This window comes from Capra hircus, chromosome 11 (genome assembly GCF_001704415.2).
Source record: "Capra hircus breed San Clemente chromosome 11, ASM170441v1, whole genome shotgun sequence".
Taxonomy (NCBI): Eukaryota; Metazoa; Chordata; class Mammalia; order Artiodactyla; family Bovidae; genus Capra; species Capra hircus.
The window spans coordinates 59,663,010-59,679,203 of NC_030818.1; the positions used below are offsets into that span (position 1 = coordinate 59,663,010).

The 16,194-nt window shown below is 34.2% G+C and overlaps 1 protein-coding gene across 4 annotated transcripts in view; it reads right to left on the minus strand.

Annotated features, from left to right (window-relative positions):
• The window catches only part of USP34 (ubiquitin specific peptidase 34), a 229,438-nt gene that overhangs the window by 106,864 nt on the left and 106,380 nt on the right, over positions 1-16,194 (minus strand). For all 4 annotated transcript variants that reach the window (XR_001918813.1, XM_018055392.1, XM_018055394.1 and 1 more), the window contains 5 exons: positions 14,388-14,503; positions 14,166-14,293; positions 7,353-7,442; positions 5,046-5,141; positions 1,103-1,185 (listed from right to left, as the gene is read on the minus strand). Coding sequence is in view for 3 of the 4 variants with exons in the window: in XM_018055392.1 (XP_017910881.1) it covers positions 1,103-1,185; positions 5,046-5,141; positions 7,353-7,442; positions 14,166-14,293; positions 14,388-14,503 (513 nt within the window). In the remaining variant the exon portion in view is untranslated. The remainder of the gene's footprint in view (positions 1-1,102; positions 1,186-5,045; positions 5,142-7,352; positions 7,443-14,165; positions 14,294-14,387; positions 14,504-16,194) is intronic.

The following is a 16,194-nucleotide window of genomic DNA, read 5'->3' on the forward strand; positions in this document are numbered from 1 at the left end:
AAATAAATAACTCGTTATTCAAATACTGAAAAAAATGATTAACTTTTTCCAATGAAAATCTATATTCAACAAACATGAAACAATGGTCATGTGAAATTATTTATATTGAAAATATTTGCATTTGATTTCTCCATGTATAAAGATTTTTTTAATACTTTATATTATTTCTTGTATATCCTGAATCATATGGGTGTAATAAATGACCCAGTAACATGAAACAGGGGTTTTCTATCAAAAACAGGTGTCTTCATTTTGAAATCTACTGGTATCATAATGTTATCATAATGTTAGTGATATTCATTACAAACACCTTGACTTAAAAGAAATTAGACTTAAAACAGTACAATAAACACTTGGCATACCTCAAGCATAGATATGGACTTAAAGGGTCATGAAGACATCTCTCAGGCTAGCAAAACACTCACCCAGCAGTTTGACATTAACCACAGCTAAAAAAAAGAATGTCCTTCTAATAGATGAGGTTGTTGACACAGACATACAGAAAACAAGGCATGTGGAGCATCAGTCCAGCAAGAGGAAAGGTGCTCTGGCCAAAGGAAATCGACCTTTCTCCTTTCTTGTGAGGATATCTTGCATGTGGATTTAGAAATGGTTCACACTCTTACTATACCAGACCAATTTCTCTGTTTTTTAAGATTAATTATTAATGAAATTGAGTTTGAGATTCATCTAAATTAAATGTGTCTCCAAATTTCTGTCACCTATGAAATCAACAAATCTGGGATAAGATTAGCCCTGATATAATATACAGACAGTGGCCGTTTCCAACTGGAGTGAAAGGAATATTCTATTAACCAAAAGTTAAAAAAAGAAAAATAGTCACTCTAACATGATATGTTCTCCTATCCCAAATATTTTGTTCATGCAATAAGTCATTCACTCATTAAGAAACCGACACATTCAGAGATTGAAACAAGAACATGTCAGGGACAAGCTGCTATTGCCATACACAGATAGGACGTTTAGTACTGAGAATAATTTGATCACCACAGAAATCTACAGGCATGAGTACATTCAATTGACTCTTTCAAGAATCAATGAAGATCTAAAAACTTTTTAAAATATTGATTTAAAAACTTACTGAAATGATCAGGTGATCCCAGAGTTGAAAAGACACAAGTTAAGAACTGAAGTCGCACCTGAACTTCGGCACTATGGCTGTACCTGCATTCAAAAAATCGTTAAAATAATTAGCTGAGAGATCCTATTTCTTAATTATTTTTAAAGATCTAATGGTCCTAATCTTAAATTGTATCAAATAAATAAAATTCCATTTAAGGACTCAATTATTAAATATTTCAAATTATATCTTTAACTACATACACAAAAAATGGCCAAAGCCAAATGTTACAGGAAAAAATTGTTATTTAAGAATATAAAAATCTACAAAATATTAGAACACAAACTTTCAAATTAGATAAGTAGGTAAGAACAACAGTAGAAGAAATGTTATTTTAAAATTATGCAATATGTACATTAATTTTAATATTTAATCCACTTCCATCTAGAAATTCCATGTTTCACTGTCATTGTCCCTCCAGGGATACTACTATATTCCTTAAACAAGAAATGTTAATGATATATCATTTCCATATATATAATTCATAAAGAAAACAGCTGATACAAAATAAGCACTTCTGAATGTTATTTCAAATCTAAGTAACTGTAATTCATATGTACAAAATTCAATGTATAATGTAAAAATTGCTTTGAAAGATTGTTAAGTAGGTAAGTTCACATGGTTCTCTGGGAATCAGTTTGTCAGCATTTGCAAAGGAAGGCATTTTAAGAATCAAGTGTTGGTCTGTGATACAGGAAAAGTAGGAGATGGGTCTGAAGAGGGAAGCAGGGGCCAAACTGCTGTCAGCCTGAATGTCAGAAGAGTTTGATACTGTTATGGACAGACAAGAAAGTCCCTTATCTGGTGAAGGATGCTGGGGAAAGAAAAGGGGTAACGATCAGATTTGCATTTTAGGATTCCTTTAGCAGCTCTGTGAACTACACACTGAACTGTGACTGTGATATCACAACATTCTAGTTCCCACAAGCACCTGAGTAGCCAATCAAGGAGACTGAATCAATGATGAGTTTTTATGTTACAAATCCAAAGGCTGGCTGGGGATGAATTGCCCAAATTAGCATGCCAACAAAAGACAGAAGCCACTCTGAGCTATGATCTATATCCCAGTTTGCAGATAGAGTCTCTTAATTCAATTTCTAAATATCGATAAGCAGGTGCAAAATTCTAAAAGCTTCCTAAAGTTAGCTGGTTTCAAAAATTACACTAGATTTGCTACTGAAGTTTAAAGTTAAGCTTTCCTAAAGATTGAGCTTGCTTGATGTATCTTAATTTTTATTTACTGTCTTATATTAACACTGGCAAAGAAAAGATGAATATTTGCTTCATTACTGTTGCAGTGTCCTTTCTGAAGTTCAAATTACTTGTGTTAACTTTTGCACTCTCCTCTTTCACTTTCATCAAGAGGCTTTTTAGTTCCTCCTCACTTTCTGCCATAAGGGTGGTGTCATCTGCATATCTGAGGTTATTGATATTTTTCCCAGCAATCTTGATTCCAGCCTGTGCCTCCTCTAGCCCAGCATTTCTCATGATGTACTCTGCATATAAGTTAGTTAAATAAGCAAGGTGACAGTATACAGCCTTGATGTACCCCTTCCTGATTTGAAACCAGTCTATTGTTCCATGTTCAGTTCTAACTGTTGCTTCCTGACTTGCATACAGATGTCTCAAGAGGCAGGTCAGGTGGTCTGGTATTCCCATCTCTTTAAGAATTTTCCAGAGTTTGTCATGATCCACATGGCCAAAGGCTTTGGTATATTCAATAAAGCAGAAATAAATGTTTTTCTGGAATTCTCTTGCTTTTTCGATAACCCAAATGATGTTGGCAATTTGATCTCTGGTTACTCTGCCTTTTCTAAAACCAGCTTGAACATCTGGAAATTCACAATTCATGTATTGCTGAAGCCTGGCTTGGAGAATTTTGAGCATTACTTTGCTAGCGTGTGAGATGAGTGCAATTGTGCGGTAGTTTGAGCACTCTTTGGCACTGCCTTTCTCTGGGATTGGAATGAAAACACCTTTTCCTGTCTGTGGTCACAGATGTGTTTTCCAAATTTGCTGGCATACTAAGTTCAACACGTCCATAGCATCATCTTTTAGGATTTTAAATAGCTCAACTGGAATTCCATCACCTCCACTAGCTTTGTTCATAGTGATGCTTCCTAAGGCCCACTACACTTTGCATTCCATGATGTTGGCTCTAGGTGAGTGATCACATGATCGTGATTATCTGGGTCATGAAGATCTTTTCTGTATAGTTCTTCTGTGTATTCTTGTCACCTCTTCTTAATATCTTCTGGTTCTGTTAGGTCCCTACCATTTCTGTCCTTTATTGAGCCCGTCTTTGCATGAAATGTTCCCTTAGTATTTCTAATTTTCTTGAAGAGATGTCTAGTCTTTCCCATTCTATTGTTTTCCTCTTTTTCTTCGCCCTAATCACTGAGGAAGGCTTTCTTACCACTCCTTGCTAATCTTTGGAACTCTGCATTCAAATGGGTGCAGAGTGCATTCAATTCAAATGTCTTTCCTTTTCTCCTCTTTTCGCTTCTCTTCTTTTCACAGCTATTTGTAAGGCCTCCTCAGATAGCCATTTTGCTTTTTTTGCATTTCTTTTTCTTGGGGATGGTCTTGATCACTGCCTCCTGTACAATGTCATGAATTCTGTCCACAGTTCTTCAGGCACTGAATCAGATCTAAGCCCTTAAATCTATTTCTCACTTCCACTGTATAATCGTAAGGGATTAAATGCAGACATATTTGAATGGTCCAGTGGTTTTCCCTACTTTCTTCAAATTCAGTCTGAATTTGGCAATAAAGAGTTCATGATCTGAGCCACAGTCAGCTCCCAGTCTTGTTTTTGCTGACTGTATAGGGCTTCTCCATCTTTGGCTGCAAAGAATATAATCAGTCTGATTTCAGTATTGACCATCTGGTGATGTCCATGTGTAGAGTCTTCTCTTGTGTTGTTGGAAGAGGGTGTCTTTTATGACAAGTGCACTCTCTTGGCAAAACTCTATTAGTCTTTGCCCTGCTTCATTCTGTACTCCAAGGCCAAATTTGCCTGTTACTCCAGGTGTTTCCTGACTTCCTACTTTTGCATTCCAGTCCCCTATAATGAAAAGGACATCTTTTGGGGGTGTTAGTTCTAGAAGGTCTTGTACGTCTTCACAGAACCATTCAACTTCAGCTTCTTCAGTATTACTGGTTGGGGCATAGGATTGGATTACCGTGATATTGAGTGATTTGCCTTGGAAACAAACAGAGATCATTCTATCATTTTTGAGACTGCATCCAAGTACTGCATTTCGGACTTTTCTGTTGACCATGATGGGTACTCCATTTCTTCTAAGGGATTCCTGCCCACAGCAGTAGATATAATGGTCATCTAAGTTAAATTCACCCATTCCAGTCCATTTTAGTTCGCTGATTCCTAAAATGTTGCTGTTCAACTCTTGCCATCTCCTATTTGACCACTTACAATTTGCCTTGATTCATGGACTTAATATTCCAGGTTCCTACGTAATAGGGCTCTTTACAGCATCGGACTTTGCTTCTACCACCAGTCACATGCACAATTGGATTACTTAAAATAATATTAAATTATATTATATTTAGAATGCCCTAATACAAAGATACTGGTGACTTCTGAAAAAAGTATTTACTTTTGATTCCTGAAAACACTGCCTTATGAAAAGAACTCAATAGTGAAGATAAATCAACTCCTAAGGTTATGTAGTTTGTATTTCCCTAAGGTTAAGCATTATAAAAATAACCTTATAAGAGTCATATTAAAAAAGAAATGCCTTCTTATAATTTTATAACTAAATTTTTCATTATATTTATTATATGGGGAAAAAAAGTAACAGAAAACTGAAAAATTATCTTATCTTTCAAAGGAAAGACAATCAAGACTTAGACATACCTTACCTAGTTAAAGTATACTTACAGTGCATGCTTCTGTCTGCCTTCTCTTACAGCTTGAATATAGTATACCAGATTATCAAAGAAAAGCTTCATCATGTTCAGTTCTTTTTCTGCCCACCTGAACCAATTAAAAGAAAAAATAATTTCAGAGGCACAGGGTGAGATAAATATTCTAGAACAGGAAAAAACACTATAGTGCACCCTAATTTTTATGAAGTTATAGTATCATTGCGTTTAAATCTCAAAATATTCAGTCTCTGTGAAGGGGATAAAATGTCTGGTCAAATGCTAAATAAATGACTAACATGAGTTAATATTTTATAAAACAGTACAATACAGTCCATGCCAGCCTGTCAGTTTGTAGGTTACCTGAAGATTTACTAAGAAGATCAGAGATAGTTTCCAATTTTAAAATATGGGCCCTAAGAGTTTAAGAGATATACATATCAAATCAAATGCTGAGTGCTACTGCATATAATAGACTCACACGAAAGGCAAGTTTTTGCTATTATTGATGGCAATTAACTGCAGGAGCTCAGAGTTCTTTTAAGTGATCCACCTAGTAAGATTAAGGACACCAGTCTCACATTAGAATTAACAGAGCTTATTTATATTTAAATAAGGAACAAGCTAGGGGTTTCATAGGTGGCTCAGTGGTTAAAAATCCACCAGTCAATCCAGAAGACACAGGATACTCTGGTTCAATCCCTGGGTTGGGAAGATCCCCTGGAGGAGGAATTGGTGACTGAGCACACAGTACACAAAGAACAAGCTAAAAGGGTTTCAACTCAATATACTTGATAAATAATTAAGCAGTGTTAGTCACTCAGCTGTGTCCAACTCTTTGCAACCCCATGAACTATAGCCCACTAGGCTCCTCTGTCCATGGAATTCTCCAGGCAAGAACACTGGAGTGGGTAGCCATTCCCTTCTCCAGGGGATGTTCCCAACCCAGGCAATTCTTTACCATCTGAGCTACCAGGAAGCCCCAATATACTTATAAGTAACTGAATATTCAGAGCTTCCCACTTCCATTAGAATGTTAGCCTCTGTTACTCCTTAATATAAACCTTCTCAAATGACTGCAATACCAACTTGCACAGGTGAGCTACAGCTGAATCACTTCAATGCTTTTGAATTTTGTAATTTGGCCATTTAAAAACTAAAAGAAGAGTAAATGAAATAAAAGTCATGCTACTCTTGTACTTCAAGGATGCTAAATGCTTTCCCCTACTCTTCTGTCCAGCATCTCAAAGACCCTCCTTGCACTCACAAATAGAACTGTCACTAGAATCACACTGTAAAAATTAATCAAAGAAAGAGCTTTTCTAAGATGCTTTTTAAAAAACAGTTATAGAGGTTCAGGTCAAACAGATACGCCATTAAAAGAAAAATAAACAGTAAGGACTGTAACTCAGAAGAACTAATTTCATCTTATTTGTGTGTGTATTAGTTCTTCACTCATGTCTGACTCTTTGTGACCCCACGGACCGTAGCCCGCCAGGTTTCTCTGTCCATGGAATTCTCCAGGCAAGAATACTGGAGTGGATTGCCATTCCCTTCTTCAGAGGAGCTTCCCGTATTAGTTAGATGAAAGAAAGTATTCCTACCAACTAATCTTAGATTTGAGAAGGAATTAGATAAAATTCCATCCTACATGTTTCATAAATAAATCCTTCAACAGGTCTAATTTTTCCTAAATTTTAAGTTTCTGAAATCTCTCCAAAAAGGCTATTTTTGTGTAAAGCAATGTGTAAAGCAAGTTACACATTCTCAGAGGTTAATGAAGTGCTCATGATAGTGAACTTTCTCCAGAATTTTCTCAAATATTAAATCAATATCACATCAACAGCACATTATCGTTGAAAGAATTCTTTAACATTAATCATAAGTTCTCTATATATGTAAAAGAGTAACACAGTGGTTTCAAAATTATTCCTAACATGATGTAATGTCTACACCAATTCCAATAATGGATAAAAATTAAAAGCATCCTAGAATGCTTAACATGTGGATTCTCTTCAGGAGTCTTCTGCCATGATCAAACACACTAAAAAATCTTTACCTGAAAATTAAAGAATTAATTGCTACACTATTTTTCTCAAGCTACAGTGAATACAAAGGTCAGATTTCCTACTGACAGGGGTATATATAATCTCTAATGGTGCTAAGTGGTACAGATAGCATCTCAAAAATCTAAGAAAACATTTGAATTATGCAAAATTCAAATTTTCCTTGTACAAATTAACAGCTAGTAAGTTACTCAAAAACCTTGAGAATTATGATTGGAAAAAGTCTTGAAAATGAATACTTTCTTTTATTTACTTACATTGTAATCCAATGTGTATCATAACTGCTCCCAAACTGCTGAAAGGTACCAAAGAGTTTTGGAAGAAGACGAAGTGAAATTACTACTGATCTGAAATAACAAAAACAGGTATTTATAGAAAAAAATAATTTTTACTGCTATCACTAATTCTAGCTCTTAACAGAAATTCAGTTATTTAAAATCAAATACAAAAAGAGTTAATGAATTTTACAGATGCTTTTATGCAAACATTAGAGTTTTTTCTCTCAAGTATCAGCTTATTATCCACTGTGGCAAGAAAATTAAGTTTTAAAAAATTCAACCCAAAAATTTAAAGTAAAATATACTATATAAATATCTGAGTATAAGAGAAAAGTGAAGCACTTTTAAATATAAAATTTTTTAATGGAAGTTTTCTTTTAACAGTCATAGGTGTTTCTCAGGATTTAATCAAGGAAAACAAGAAGCAGCAGGTTGAGTCAATTATCTAGGGCTTCTCAAAGTTTAGTCTTAAAATGCAAACTCTGGTCCAGTAGGTCTGGGGTAGGTTCAGAATTGCATTTCTAATAAGCTCACAAGTGATACTCAAACTGCTGGTTTGTGGACCACAAACAATAAATATAGAGAACACTTTTCAAACTACATAAATTATCACTTTCCCCCTATTTCTCACTTAATATAAACTGTATCTAAACTGACAATCACTGCATTATGAGCAATGTTAATAACAGAAGCACACCATAAACCTCAAGAATTAAGGAGCCAAAAGACAACATGAAATCACTCAAAGACCTCAAGAAGATCTGAGTATGTCTATCTTCTGCAAGAAAAGGGGGACAGGGAACACACTGATACACAAATCCCAGAATTCCTAGTAGGCAAGAAGGCTGCTTCCATGAGCCTTGAAAGAAGCACAACAAACTTTAATAAGTTACTGAATTAATTTTATTTTTAAGCTTAGGAGCAGTATTGCTTCATGAAAGAATTACTTTTTTTTAAATTTGGCACTCTACTAACAAATATGGAGTACAAGTCAGTCTTCAAAAATGCCTACTCTTTTCAAGAGAAGTACCAGGAGTATTAGTATACAGGGCTACACTTCTGAATAGGAGGAAAATCATGGCAAACGCTAAGCAGGAGAAAACTGCAAAATTTCATGTTTCTAAATAAAATCCAAGGTTCTTAAATTGATTACAAAGCCATATGTGATCTGTCCCCATTTCTTTTATCAGTGTAACCTCTTTTCCTTCCCATCCTCCTTGAGCTGCTCCATCAGCACACACAAGCACATTCCTGCCTCAGGGCCTTTGCTATTGCCTATGCTTGAAATGCTCTTTACCTAAATATCTACTCGAAGGACTCCTTCCCTCACTGTATTAAGGTTCCTTTAACTGTCAACAGAAACAATGACCTTGACAACTCAATAATTAAATAACACCTTCCCACTGCTCCACGAACCTCTTTATTGACTCCTTTACAATTTTTATTCAATCATCACCACCTAATGAATATTCCTTTATTTAATGTGACCACTAGAATATGCTCTAAGTGAGCAGACTGTCTTATTCATTAAAAATCCCCGCATGTGTGCATGCTGAGTATATATTTCCTCAAACAACAAACCAGCAAAGAACTTAAAGGCAAGATTTTCAAGGAAGGAAGAAAAACAACAATGTACAATGTTATATTACAGTTCTGAAGTACAAAGAAGAAAATACTACCAGAAGACAGTATGCTAGGAGAATGTCAGAAGATCAAAACGACATTAGTATATATTTAAGAATATACAGTGGACTTCCCCAGTGGTCCAATAGTTAAGACTGGGCTTCCACTGCAGGGGCACAGATTCGATCTCTGGAGGGAGAAGGTCCTCATGTCTCAAGGTATGGCCAATAATAATAAGCATACAATGAAGAAATAAAGAGAGTAAATGCCTGGTATCTAGTAAGTGCAAATTAAAGATTCTTTAAATATTCAAAAACACTTAAACATTTTGTATCTTTTTAAATATTAAAATTTTTAATATTCTTCAACAAGTTGCACAGTAGTGGTGCTTGGGAAGATAGGCTATAGAGGATGATCAAGAGAAATCAGTTTCAATTTTAGATTATTTATCTGAAATCTTTTGTCAAAATTTCAGAAACATTAGCAGAGTTTTTCCCAAAAATTAAGACATAAAAAACTAGAATGTATACATATACATTATTTTGACTTTATAAGCACAAAATCAGTAAGATAACACAACGAAAAAAGGACACAGGAAAATTTCACCTAAAATCACAGAAGCAAATTCCAAAATTATTTGCCTAGTGTAATTTCAATAGTTTTAAACTATACAGACAAACAGATTAGATATACCATAGCTCATTAAAGCAAGTCTTATACTGTGCAACAGCTGCATATATTCTGAAAATATTATTTCCTCTTTTGCATTCAATGCTGTTAAGAGTCTAAATTGTTTAAATTTACTTTCCAAGCTTTCTACAATGAATGTAATTAACTTTGTGACAACAATAATTTATATTTCAATGTTAATGGAAACTTCGTAAGAACACATATATTAACTTGTTCCAATTAAAATCATATTGTGCTGCACAGCAGAAACTAACACAACATTGTGCATCAACCACACTCCAATAAAACTACTAAATTTTTTTAAAATGTTATAGCACTTCTCCTGTAAGAACTATGTTACCTTGACTTATCAACTTTTTTGCCCAAATAGTTTTCACTGCTGATATGCTTACAAAAAACATAAATTATATCCATACTTAATTTCACAAATTCTTCCAAGAGTGAAAATTTTAAATATCAAAACATACAACCCTGGGCAACAACAGGTTTAAGATAAAAAGGAACAACAGTCCTGAATAACAAGATATAGTTAGCTCTCCATATCCACAGGTTCCTTATCTGGGGATACAGAGAGCTGACTGTCCTACACTACTGTATATGAAGGACCTAAGCACTTGTAGATTTGGCTATCTGCAGAGGAATCCAGGAACTAGTCCCCCACAGATACCCAGGGACCACTGCACTAAGTTTAGAATCAGGAAAAACGCTATCATCTTAAAACTGCTCTGGTTCTTTGCTTGATTCCAAGTTTTTGTTGTAACCAGATGCTTACTACTAAACAACAGTGTGGTATGACTCTAAGAATTACCCATGCAACTTTATACTGCCTTAGGAGAATAAACACATTTGCTGGTGGGCTTCACAGTTTAAAAAAGTCACATTTGGATGTTTTTTCCCCTAGACTCCATATTTGAAGAAGACTGGTGTGTTTACCAAATGCTATTCAGTCATTTTGAATTATTGTATAAACCAACAGTTGACATGAAATACTATATATAATACTGTCTTTACAGAGAAAACAAAACCAAATAAAAGTACACAGTACCATCCATTTCTTAATTATATGAACCTCTAAAAAAAATTCCTAATATGTACAAGAATTATGTATTTAAAGACAAAAAATTTCACACATGGATTAAACTACCTAGTGCAAAAGAATAGGAAAAAAAAAAAAAAAAGGCACAAAACGGACAGGTTCCCAGAGTCTCAAATCAATTCTTGCTAGGCAGCACAGATTCTGATTCTGTGCTAGGTAGCACAGAATGTGAACACCTGTCTTCTAATAAACATAAAACATCAAAGGGGCTGATTACAACTCAACCCCTACTTCCACCCTACTCACTGGAGAGCAGTCTTATCTCAATGACCCAAAGTAACAAATTCTAAGCTGGAAAGTCATGGACTTTTCATTGTGGGAGTTACTGTCCACCTCATGCTCTCACTTTATGACAACATTCTGCAAACCAGTCTACTATGTGTATAACTTTAAACTTCCTGCACCACTGAAATGTCATTATACCCTTATAAAACAACCTGCCTAAGGCTAAAAGTGCGTAAGTCACATGCTACATGTTTTAAAGCGTTTATGGTAGGTTCCACATAAATGGCAGAATTATGGACAATTTATGGAAGACTTTTGCTTTTTCAGATCTCTAAGCCCCCTTAGAAGTAATGAGGCCATACTGCTGTTCAAAAGAAAGATAAGTTCATTCTGTAAAATAAACTGTAATATGATCACAGAAAAGCAAAAAAAAAAAAAAAACATTGCTGAAAGGTCTATAAACCACGGCAAGTGAGGAACTAGAAAGAAAATCAAAGTCAGCACAAAGAAAATTTTAAAAAAATAAAACCTCTGTAAAGTATGTAAAAAGTTGACATTATCAAGAAATAGATATCTGTGGGGATTTTGGGGTCACATGTCAGAAAACGGTGTATGAGTAAAGGCTGCAGTGGTCCATCTGTTACAACATAACAAACAGCTTTCCTATTAACACCCTTTCCTACAAAGATGACAAAAACAAGGGGCTAGGCTTGGAGAAAGTATTCTTATGTTTAGGAATTCTTAGACTCTGATGTCACTACTGACATTTCACACAATTCTCTGTTGTAAAAGGCTGTTCTCTGTATTGAGGGATGTTTAGTAGTACCCCTGGCTCAAAGTAACATCTCCAATTCCATTCATCAATGTGTCAACCAAAGATATCTCCAAGTACTGATATTGCCAAGGGAGAAAAGAATCACTCCAGTTAAAAACCACTGATTCATTAGTAAACTGAAACTAATAATGGTTTTCTAAAAAGATGTTCAAAACTAATTATTTTTTAATTTGCGTAACTTCAGTAAGTTCAGTTGGTGTACATTGGATATGTTGTATATGTCCATGCTAAAAAATGCTACTATGCTCTAAGCATTGGTACATATGATACATTAGTAGTAAGACTAGAATAATAAATACAACAACCCTCTAAGGAGTAAATTCTGAGGGCAAATTTAACATCAATATAATAGTTATATTTACTATATTTTCAATACACCATTAAGTAACTATAACTGGGGTATAGGACTGCCTCCAACAAATGAAAATGCTTCATTTTTTCAAGTTATTTGGGACTGAACAAATTTAAGCTTACTAAAAATTCAAGTTGGCAATTTTCCATACAGTTTTATACACAATTTTCCTTCTGTCTCTGTTAAGATACCCTTGGAGAAAAAGTGCTCATTATGGAAAAACTGGAAAATAGAAAAGCATAAAGAAGAAAAAAAAAATAACTGAATCCTCCTAGAAGTAACTACTCTACAGCCTCACATATTGCTTATAATCTTTTTATTAAAAACAAATGGAAAAAAAAAAAAAACGGGCCTGTGAGTATATGCCCATATTATTATACAACTTTTGAAAATACATAACTCAAAGGCTACATGATATTTCCTCTTTCATATAGCTTTTTATATTTAAGCGTAACATTCATGTAAAAACATGTATAAACCTAAGTGACAATTCAAAATGAGGAGGTGAACATACATATGTAATATGTACCCACATTAAGAAAGCAATCCTCACCAGCATCCCAGAAGCCTTGGGAAGAGCCCCCTTTCCAGTGACTGACAACCTAAGAGTAACCATTATCCCAACTATTACACAGCTTTTCTGCTTTTAAACTCTACATAACGAGAGTAATAAACATAAGCCTTTTTATATATGGCTTCCTTCACTCAACATTATGTTCGTGAGATTCAACCACACCCTTCCTTGCAGCTGTAGTTCTTTCATTGCTACTGTTATAAACATTTTATTTAACACACAGTTCACAATTTAATTTTTCCTTCTTATTCTGTTTTTGGCATGTGGACAGCAGTACAAAGAATAGTTATTTTGAATAATGTTTTTATGAACATCCTTGAATGTGTCTTCTGGTGACCATCTGGATGTATTATTGTAAGGCACACACTTTGCAGTGGAATTGCTGGGCCATACAATATGCAGATGCACATATGGGGAATAAAAATTGATACAACTTAAAAACCTGTTCAGTAGCTTCAAGAAGACTATTAAAAGACAATTAACATTTTAAAATTAACTTCTGTAATACGTATATAAATTATGAAATATCATCCACCCATTAAAAGTGTTCCTTTTAAATACATGTTGAATGAGGGTACTGATCCACTAACAGGGACCTATTAGTAGTTTCTTACACCTGCATGAATAAGCAATTTTTCTACTGTGATTGTTCAAATTATAGACCTTTAAAGACCAAAAGTATAAAATAAAATATTGAATATATTTTTTCTAATTCAATTAGGTCAAAAAATATTTTTTTACATAGTCAATAAAATTAGACATTTATACTGAGCCTGAGCAGAGGTAAGATGAAAATGTTAATATGTTCAATTAATAACTGAATTCACTATGAAAGAGAATGAAACAATATTATCGAAGCGGTATAAGACAAGGGAAGCTGGAAACTGTATCAATAAGCAGAACTGAAAATCAAGAAATTTGTAATAATTTGAGCCCCAATAAGAAGTATACAAATATACAGCAGAATTCAAACCAGATAAAAAACACTAATCTAATTCTCTATGCACCACAGAAGTCAAAAAATCCACTCTAAAGGAAGAAAAATGCCATTATCAAAATGTATGTATTTCAGCTTAGTTATTTAATTTTACTTATCCTATTTAGCTTCCTTTATATATAATAGTTCAAGAATATTTAACTTCAATTTGAAAATAATCACCATCATTCCCCAAATCAAGGAGACAGTATTATTATTCCCTTATTTCTGTTAGAGGGGATCTAATCAAGAGTGCCAAAACGTGTTGAAATAACCAAGACCAAGTGATAACATATCAACACTGTGGGGGGAAAGAGTTTAATACAAAAACCACGACTACTTAAAAAAAATTTTTAAGGCAATAATGGTATATTAATTATGAATATGATTACCATGTAAAAAACTTTCAATTCCTATTTACCTGTTGTTTCCTAAATTTTCAAGGCAACCTTCGATGAATCTCATTCGAATCTGTCTATCTGTAAACCAACATACTAAGGAACAGAGAAGTTTCTCTGCTTCATTTATTAATCCTTCAGAAAGATTAACCTACAAAAAAGAATGTACATACATTAAGTTACTACTTATACTGACTGCATTCTGCTGTAATTTTGTAGTCTTTTGGCTTTATTAAATAACTTACTGCATCATCATCCTGGACTATATCCCACAACAAAGTGTTTCCTTTCTTGCAAACGTTATCCAAATTAATGTCTGTCACAGCATTACTGCTGAATTGATGTTTATGAACTGCAGGTCCTGAGGGGCAAAATATACCACACTATAGAAGAATGAAGCTGACTGAAATTGTAAAGTGAATTACAGCACTCATAAAAACAACAAAATCAAAGTGAAGTATAATGATAAATCTTTTCTTACATCACAAGATAAAAACAAGATTATTACAATAGTTGCTTTATAAGTGAGAGAATAGTATTGTTTAGTTTGATACTACTGAAGTGAAGAGTTTCCATAGTCTCTTCACTATTTCATAGCCTCTGCTCTATTAAGTATTATTATTTAATGTTTTCCTCATGTCAAGAGAAATGTATACAAATACCTGAAACCCAAATTAAACATAAAAATTACTATTGATGGCTCAGATGGTAAAGAGTCTGCCTGCAATACAGGAGAGGGTTTGATCCCTGGGTCAGAAAGATCCCCTGGAGAAGGGTATGGCTACCCACTCCAATATTCTCGCCTGGAGAATTTCATGGAGAGAGGAGCCTGGCGGGCTATAGTCCACGGGTTGCAAAGAGTTAGACACAACTGAGCAACTAACACTAACTGAATTAACTATATAGCCATGGGACATAACTCCATTAAGTGTCTTATATTTAAACACTTTTTTGAATTGAGAAAGTGAAAGTTAAGTCACACAGTCATGTCCAACTCTTTGTGACCCCATGGGCTGTAGCCTACCCGGCTCGTCCATCCATGGGATTTTCCAGGCAAGAATACTGAGGTGGGTTGCCATTTCTTTCTCCAGGAGATCTTCCCAACCTAGGTATTGAACCCAGCTCTTCCACATTGTAGGCAGACAATTTATTCAAAACATTCAATTAAATTCACAAATTCTAGTAAATAATTCTCCCTAGCTCTGTTATATTAAGCAAAATTGCTTCTTTTTTAGCAGCTGTACATGAAATTTTTCTCTTAAACTGTACACGTACATTGATTTCATAAAATGAGAATTATGCAACTACCACTAGAATAAGGTTTTAGAACACTTTTACCATCTTAAAACATTCCCTTATACCTAATTATGTTTAATCCCTGAGCCCATTCCCAAGCCCTAGTCTGTTTTTCTATTCCCACAAATTAGCATTTTCTAGAAATTTCATATAAATGAAATTATACAATATGCATGTATAGTCTTATGTCTGACTTTGTTCACTTAGCACAATGTTTTTAGAGGTTTGTCCACGTTGAAATACCTATCAGTAGTGTGGTCTTTTTAATTACAGAACAATTACAGAACAAGTCCATCATATGAAAATATTATTTTGTTTATATATCTAACAATTCATGAAAGTTTGAAGTTTCCAATTTTGTCTAATATGAACAGTGCTACCATTAACATTGATGCAACCAGTCTTTGTACACATATGCTTTCTTTTCTTTTGGGTAAATATTTAGAATTGTGGGATCATAAGGTAAAACACATAAACACATGTACGTTTAAAATTTGAAGAAACTGTCAAATTGTTTTCCAAAGCGGTTGTACCACCAGTTACTGTTCCTCCAAATTCTCCCTGATACATAGCTATGGTCCTTCTTTTTAATTTTAGCCATTCTCATAGGTATGCGGTAGGATCTGTTCTCTAATGACTAATGATGCTAAGTATCTTTTCATGTGCTTATTAAGCCACTTGTGTACCTACTATGGTGAAATAAATAAACTCCCAATTTTTAATTAGGCTGTCTTACTACTGAGTTGTAAAAGTTCT